The 8,685-nt window shown below is 48.1% G+C and overlaps 1 protein-coding gene across 1 annotated transcript; it reads left to right on the top strand.

Moving 5' to 3' along the window:
- Positions 1-1,719: 1,719 nt before the first annotated feature.
- UCN3 (urocortin 3) lies at positions 1,720-6,154 on the top strand. The gene is given in 3 exon segments (XM_043480364.1): positions 1,720-1,837; positions 5,289-5,498; positions 5,501-6,154. Coding segments are annotated over 2 exon segments (498 nt in total). The 5' UTR covers positions 1,720-1,837; positions 5,289-5,297; the 3' UTR covers positions 5,798-6,154.
- Positions 6,155-8,685: the final 2,531 nt, after the last annotated feature.

The following is an 8,685-nucleotide window of genomic DNA, read 5'->3' as shown; positions in this document are numbered from 1 at the left end:
AACAAGAACTGTAGTTTTTGCATGCTCACTTGCTCAGTGATGTCCAACTCTGTACGACCCCATGGACTGTAGCCCACCAGACTCCTCTGTCCTTGGGATTCTCCAGGAAAGAATACTGGAAAGGGCTGCCATTTCCTCCTCCAGGGGATCTTCCTAACCCAGGGATCAAACCAGAGTCTCCTGCAGCTCCTGCATTGGCAAGATTGTTCTTTACCACTGAGCCACCAGGGAAGCCCCAATTGTAGCTTTAAATGTTTATATACAAACTAATAGTGGGGAAAATGAAATGAAAATTTAATCAGTCTAGAAGAACACAGACAAGGAAAAACAGAAATAAACAGAAACAGAGGGGGAAAGCAGACCAAATAGGAAGTGTTTTACAACATGAAATAGCAGAAAATAATCCAAAAACATCAGTAATCATTATTTGCACAAATGTGTCACGTCAGTGATCACTATTAGTACAAATTAATACAGAGACCTGTATTAAGGCCTTGTTAATACAGAGATGGTTGATTAGATTTTTTTTAATTTCAGTATATACCCTTTACAAAAGAACTTTGACACAAAAAAACTGGAAAAAATGCTCCAAGCAAATGTCAACCAAAGGAAAACTGGAATAGCTGTTTCAATATCCGGCAAAGCAGACTGTAAGACAAAAAGTGTTATTTTGCTTGAAAGGGTTTATAGTCAAATTATTAAAGGGGTCATTTGCATTGAGCTGGCCAAAAAGTTCATTTGGAATGTAGCTAGGCTGTTCAATAAAGGTCTTGGTGAAAATGAAAACTGTGCCTAAGCCCACACACTGCAGCTCCTGAGCCCATGTGCCACAACTAGAGAAACCTGCATGCTGCCATGAAGACCCAGAACAGCCGAAATAATAATAAATACAGTGAAGTCACTCAGTCGTGTCCGACTCTTTGCGACCCTGTGGACTGTAGCCCACCAGGCTCCTCCGTCCATGGGATTCTCCCGGCAAGAACACTGGAGTGGGTTGCCATTTCCTTCTCCAGGGGATCTTCCCAACCCAGGGATCGAACCCAGGTCTCCCACATTGCAGGCAGACACTTAACGTCTGAGCTACCATAAATGTTGCCATTGCTCAGTAGCTAAGTCGTGTCTGACTCTTTTTTGACCCCATTGACTGCAGCACACCAGGCTTCCCTGTCCTTCATAACCTCCCAGAGTTTGCTCAAACTCTTGTCCATTGAGTCAGTGATGCCAAAGAAATTAAAAAAAAAAAAAAAACACGAATCACAGGACAGCATACGAACTTTCCCCTCTACTTTCAAGTAGGTGTTGGCTCCAGAAAGAAGGGTAGAGAGGCTGAAGTTAGTAAGAACGAAGATGAGTAATGAAACTCTTCAAAGAAACTGCTTCTCAGTTCAACAGAGTGTGTTTTTTTTTCTTTTTATCAATGAAGCCAGTTGCTAGGGCAGGAAGGGCAGGTGGGGGTGGGGGCGGTGATGGGAGGTCTGGGAGAGAAGGTGGGTAGGAGCGGTCAGAGATGCTGATAGCTTGTCGTCTCCGTGACGTGCACAGCTGCTTAGGTTGTATTTTAAACGGGATCACATCCCAGGGTAGACACGGCGTCTGGATTTATGATCCACCCCGTGATCTGTCACTTTTATGTATATGCACACACACACGAGGGAGTGGAGTGGTTTCCATAGAGAGGAAAGATCACGGCCCACTTACAAATAATTCAAGAAAAGGAGCCGGCGACCCCAGAGAAGACAGAAGTTCGGCGGGATGTTCCCGGGGCAGACCTCTCGGTTCTGAAGCTTCCGGCCTGCCTCACTGAGCGTTTGCACTTCAGAGGGACGTCTGCTCACAGGTAAGGCTCTGGTTGGGGACTTCCCTACGAAGGATAACTTGATTTGCCCTTAATTATGCAGGAGATGCTGGGGACTGGATGGGGTGAGTGATAAGAGTTGCAAGCACCCCTGGGGGCACTGTGCTGAACGGTCAAGGTCTGTGTTTTAAATGGGGAGAAGGCAGCCCCAAAGGGATCAGGGGGAAGTTTCTCAGGGGGGCAAGAGCATCCTCCCCCCATTAGTAGACAGGCCTGCTTTGCAAAAGGTAATAGATCGGAAGCAGGATGGATTCTCACAAATGTGTTTTTCTGAACAGAGTCCAGCTGTGAACATGAAAATCATGTTTCCAGATGGGGTGGATGGGGAAGATGGGGGTGGAAACCGGGGTACCATTCCCCGCTGCCTGACCGACCGGGAAGATACTTGCATTTCCTGGTTGCCAAGGCATCTCCTTTCGTTCTCTCCATACACCTGCGAGGCAGGTAACGTTTGCTTTTTAAGATGTGGTGACTGAGAGGTTAAGTGACTGATGGAAGGCATTTGAGGGTGAGGGAGGTTTGCAGCCCAGGTCCTCTGCCCTCATAGCCTGGAGTCCTTTCCCCCTGGCCACTGGGGACACTGGAGGAAGGGAACAGATGTCTGTAATAATTAGGTGCCCCCCGCCTTGAAAGGGAGAGGCCATGAAGATGGATGTTTGATGTCTCCATTTGATGTCCAAGTGTTCTGAGAAATCCTGTCTGCAGGGTTCTCCTGTAACACAGCAATCTAGCCAGCATCCCACTTCTGAGGATGAATGGAGTCAGAAAAGCAACACAAAAGCTGCCAGTAACAAGTGTTGTCTAGATCTTGTCAACTTTCTCCTGGCTTTTCTCCCTCTTGGGGGGAAAGGCCTTTCATGAATGAACCCCCTCTGCTCGCTCAAGTGTGAATTGCTAAGAAGTGTGTGTGTGACACATAAATGCTTCCATGAGTCTGCAGCTCATTACTATAATACCATTCAAAATGCTTAAAGGGTCCCTGGGTTCAGCAGTGACTATTTTATAAATTGTTTTTTTAATTCAACGTCTTACCCGTGTTTGCAGACTGCGAACTATCTCTGCCTTCCTCGATGCTGGAGAATGGGGCTGCCTCTGGGCAAAGCCCATGGTGTCCTGCATTTGCCTCTAGCTTCACTTTTTCCCTTCGGGGACACTCTCTCTCACAGGTGCTTTGAATTTTAGACCAGATGAGTCCCTCAATGCCTGTCATTCTGGGCGTGACGTGACTGTCACAGCTCTCAGAAGCAAGTGTCCGTCTCCAGAGAAGCACTATCCTAATAACCCTCAAAGAATGGCCGAGTGTCAGGTACCCAACTGAAAAAAATGAAGATGAAGAACTTTTCCCTGTAAATCTAACTAGATGGGGACCACATGTTTTCAGAGCAGGTAGCGGGGAAATCTTAAACCTTTGTACTCTTGCACTGTGGTAAGGGCAAAGGAATCCAAAGAATGTAAGAGGAGAAACTTGCTTAGGAATCAGACCTGAGTAAGGAGGAAAGGACGTTTCTTTTCTTTGACAGTCCTCTCTGTTCCTGGTATTGGCTCCAGGACCGTCACAGATCCCCAGCTGCTCAAGTCCCTTATATAAAATAATGTATTGTTTGCACATAACCTACAAACATCCTCCCATGCAGGGGTGAGTGCTAAGTCACTTCAGTCATGTCCAACCCTTTGTGACCCTATGGACTATAGCCCGCCAGGCTCCTCTGTCCATGGGATTCTCCAGGCATGAATACTAGAGTGGGCTGCCATGTCCTTCTCCAGGAGATCTTCCCCCCCTAGGGATTGAACCCATGTCTCCTGCATTGCCAGGCAGATTCTTTACCACTAGTGCCACCTGGAAAGCCCCACAATCTCCCATGGTTTTATGCAAATGCTAAACAAAGCTAAACTGGAGAGAGAGGGAGAAAAGGAGAAAGAGAGAGGAGAGCCCGGAGCTCAATCCCCTAATCTCACAAATGGGAACACAGGGACCTGGGGTATTTAGTCACTGAGCCAATTAGTGGGGGATAGGGCCAAGCCTGACCCATGAAAAGAGCAGGGGAACAGGGGAGAGAGTGACAATGGGAGAGAGTGACAATGACAGAGAGAGACAGATCCCCTCCCACCCCATCCCCGTCCCATTATTAACCATTTCTCTGTGCATTCGTTTTTTATTTTTTAAATCTTTTCAGGCTTAACAAGCCCTTTGAGAATGCTCCCAAGCTTTAAGATGCCTTCAAGGCATAAGGCAGCTAAAGCCACAATTCATGGATGTTTATGCAAAACAACTAAGGACAGCCTCAGTGAATGAGGAAACCCCAAGTCTGGGTATTGAGCACAATATCAAAAGAAAGGATAAGTCCATTCTTTTGCAGTCAACAGAGCCCTGTAAAATGTTCTCCAGGAACTGGGCACACAGTTCTAAGGACCTCGGAGATGGATGGGAATGCTGAGAAAGTGGTTCACAAAGTGTGGTCCATGAACCCACAGCATCAGCATCCTTCAGGGATGTGTTAGGGATGCAGATTCTCAGGCCTTGCCCCAAATCTACTGATTCAGAAATGCTGGGGATGTGGCCCAGCAGCTGGTGTTTGAACAGTCCATTCACGTGATTCTGAACACTCTGAAGCGTGAGAACCGCTGACTTAGAGTTCAAGGCACGATAAGCCTACCTGGGTAAGAGTGGAGCAAACAGATAAAAAAGAAAAGCCAGAAACGCAACACAACAAAGATAATGGTCTGCAGGATCAAGTTACCTGGCATACTATACATCTATATTTATATTCGTATGATTTATATTCATTAGTTATATAATGTATAGTACATTTACAGATACAGAGAGATCACTCCTGAGATGGCCACATGTGTACTGAATCTTATCCTAATAGCACCTGGGGATTATTACATGTAAACAGTCATGAATCAACATGCTTCATTAAGTATTTGGTTAGACAGGGAGCTTTTCCATTTTAATTTAACCTTTATGAAGTAGTACCTATTATCCCCCATTATTATTATTATTACCATTAATATTATCAGATGAGGAAATTGACGTTCTCAGAGGTTAAGTAATCTGCCCACCACCCTCAGGCAAACAAGGACCCAGTTGGAATTTGAACCTACCTCTGTCTAACTCCAGAGCCTGTGTTGCTTTCCATGTGCTAGTTAGCTAGTTCCTACATCTGGACCATTCCTACATTTGGCAACAATCCGTCATCAACAGGCTTGTTAACACGCAGATTGCTGGCCCCAGAGCTTCTGACTGACCAGCTCTGAAGTAAGACCCGAGAATTCTTTGCATTGCTAACAAATTTCCATGAGACGCGGCCTGCAGGTCCAGAGAACACGCTTTCAAAACCCGGCAAAGCTGAACGTGCACAAAGCCTGGTGGATCTGCCCCATCTCCCCCTGAGCCCTAAGACCCTCTCACACGTATTGCTCTTTTCCGCAGCAGGGAGAGATGCTCGTGCCGGCCCCCTTCCTGCTGGTCTTGCTGCTGCTCCTCGGGGCCCCCCAGGCGGGCCTCTCCCAGAGGTCCTCCAAAGCCGGGTCCAGCCTCAGCTGCCTCCACACAGCCCTGCTCGAGGCCGAGAAGAGCCAGCGGAAGGACACATCGCTGCTGATCAAGCGGGCCTTCCCCGCCTTGCACCGCGGAGACCTGGAGGACCAGGAGGGCAGGAGGAGGAGGACACAGAGAAAAGGACCTTCCCTGGCTCCGGGGGTGGCGGCGGGGGTGGCGGGGCTGGCAGCACCCGGTACAAATACCCGTCCCAGGCACAGTTCCAGGGGCGGCCATCCCAGGACAAGGCCAAGAGTGACCGGCGCACCAAGGTCACTCTGTCCCTGGACGTCCCCACTAACATCATGAACATCCTCTTCAACATCGCCAAGGCCAAGAACCTGCGAGCCAAGGCCGCCGCCAATGCCCACCTCATGGCCCAGATCGGACGGAAGAAGTAGAGGAGGAGGCTGGGGACCCCCTGGGATGAGGACGGAGGTTGGGGGGGACAGGGAGGGTTGGCCCGTTCCGCCGGTTTGTATCAGAGGGATCGGCCCTGGTTTCCAGGCTCTCCACCCCTCTGCGCCTTCCCGCCTCCGGCCGGGCCCCCCAGCCCTCTATACCTACGCACACCAGCGCCGTGTTGTCCCAGATCCACATACGGAGGCCACTGTACTGATACTGAGACACTGAGGTCTACCCTACACGTCTCCTCTCTCCTTCCCCACAAGGAGCGGCAAAGGTCATGCCTTCCTACCCTGCACTCCACTCTCTGACCCCAAGAAGAGGGGTACAGGGAGGCCCTCCCTCCCCACACCAACACCAGCCCAAGCCAGAAGGCGAGGGCGCTGAGCACCCTGCCCCCAGACCCTCTCTCCCCTCTGACCCACATTAAAACCCATGGCTTCTTGAACCCCTGGCTGGTTTCAATTCCTCTTCCTTCAGTCGGCTGCCTTCAGGCCTCCGAGCTTGGAAAGGGGCAGCTAGTGAAACAGGGTACAGGTGAGTCCATTCCTGACCCTCCCAGGACGAGAATGGTCCCTGGAGGTCTTGGGAGGCATGAAGAGCTTGGGAAAGGCCAAGTTGGCAGGACCCTGTTGGCCATCACTGGATCTGAAGCTGGCTGTGTGGCCAGGTCCCACCAGAGGCACAGCCTGGGGTCTGCTACAGAGTGGGCCCCTGAGTAGAACAGGAGACACCCCCAGCTCCTCCCTGGCTTGCTAGGGCCTGGGCCCCTAAGTCTGTCATAGGTGTTTCTAGAACTGAACGTCACTGTCCAGCCCTGTGCTGGGCCTGGTGAGGGATACTGAGGTGGGAGGCATGAGGCCCTTGCTGTCCATGAGTCAACAGTCTTAAGTGAACAGACAAAAACAAAATATGAAAAGAAGCAATTTCTCCAGGGAGTGTATAAGTGATGAACTGCAAGGTGATCGCAATTAGTGTAAAAAATACAAGGAATTCAGAGCAAGATGAGAAGGCTTAATATGAGAAGCAGTTCACTAAAAATGGACATCAGCAAAACACTTTGATGACCTCTAGCAGCAGAGCTTTCTGCATGGTGACAAGTCATGAATACACACAAGGTTTATGAAATAAACCTCATATACACACACCACCACCATCAGACACAAAGTCAAGAGACAAACAGACAACAAATTGGAAAAATGTTTGCCACACAGGCAAAAGACAAGTATCTTACTGATCAAATATATAAAGAGCTAATAACTTCCCAGGTGGCACTACTGGTAAAGAACCTGCCTGCCATTGCAGGAGACATTCGATCCCTGGGTTGGGAAGATCCCCTGGAGGAGGGCCCAGCAACCCACTCCAGTGTTCTTGCCTGGAGAATCCCATGGAGAGAGGAGCCTGGCGGGCTACAGTTCATAGGGTTGCACAGAGTCGGACATGACTGGAGCGACTTAACACACACAAACACACACACAAAATAACAACTGAAAAGAACAATCTCCCTCAAAAAAATAAGCAGGAACACATATATCACACACACACACACACACACAAACACAAGTGATCCTTAAATGTACAAACAGATGCTAAACTTCACTGCTAAAAAAAAAAGAGAAACTGAACTCTTACAGAATTTGTCAAAATCTGTTTGACAATAGGCTCACACTGTGACTGACGAGGTGCAAAACCTCCTTCCTTCACTGATGGTTGGTGGGAATGTGAATTCTGAGAGGCAGTTTGGAAAATCCGTATCAAAATCACAAATTCACTTTACCTTTAACTCAACAACCCTGATTCTGGTGGACATTATTGGAAAAAGCAAAATTGTGCAGTTTTTTAAATGGTAAGCTAACTTGGAAATGAAAAATACCCCATCTCTTAACAGAACCAATGCTCAAAAAGCTGAAACGCAACTGTTTTTTCTATCCTGGGTCAGGGTGCGGGGTGGCGCGGGGTTGGGGGAGGGGGGCGGTGGGAGGGACCTTCATGGCACAGCAGAAAGAATCCTGCCGAGACTCAGAATACCTACATGAGTCTGGGTTCCTCCTCTTCTGTGTCTCCGAGCAAATCCTTTAACTTCCCTCAGTGCTGGTGTGCCAGGAACCCTCTTTAGGAACGTGACCTCACACAATTCTCACAAGTATATTTAACATTTATTTTTGTTCTAACAGTGCTTGCTGCATTCTGCTCACGCCGGAGGTGCAAAGGACAGGAAATGGGGGGGATTAGCTTGGTTAAAGAAAACCCAAGCAGGTGTGACATTTCCCTGAACAACCAAAAACGCCAGGAGAACTTCCAAGTTGGGGTTGGTATCTGCAAGCACACCCAACTTCACAGCTATCTCCCCTTAGGGTCTTTGGCTAGGTGAGCAAAGCCTTGAAGATAGCAGCCTCTAGTGGACTTAGATAAGTGGCTTTAAAAAGTTTTGTTTCGCTTTTTTTTTTTTTGTATTGGAGAATAGTTGCTTTACGATGCTGTGTCAGTTTCTGCTGCATGGCAAAGTGAGTCAGCCATGTGTGTACATATCTCCCCTCTTCCTTGGATTTCCTTCCCTTTTAGGTCATCACAGTCCACTGAGTAGAGTTTTCTGTGCTATAACATCGGTTCTCATATTTTGCTTTATTTTAAATCATGGTTCCTGCATCACAAAGCTCCAATCAAGAGGGTGATTAAAAAAAAAAAAAAAAGGCACAGATCATTGCAAATGCCAGAATCACACACCTTGCAGCCAAAAAAACCCTGAAGCATAAAACAGAAGCAATATTGTAACAGATCCAATAAAGACTTCAAAAATGGTTCACATCAAAATAAAATAAAATAAAAAAACCGTGGAGGAGACTGCCACACCCAGAGGCCACTACCACTGCCTTCTACCACCCCT

The sequence above is a fragment of the Cervus canadensis genome, chromosome 10 (assembly GCF_019320065.1).
Source record: "Cervus canadensis isolate Bull #8, Minnesota chromosome 10, ASM1932006v1, whole genome shotgun sequence".
NCBI classification, from domain to species: domain Eukaryota; kingdom Metazoa; phylum Chordata; class Mammalia; order Artiodactyla; family Cervidae; genus Cervus; species Cervus canadensis.
Note: the sequence above shows the minus strand (reverse complement) of the source record. Positions and strands in the feature narration are given on the sequence as shown.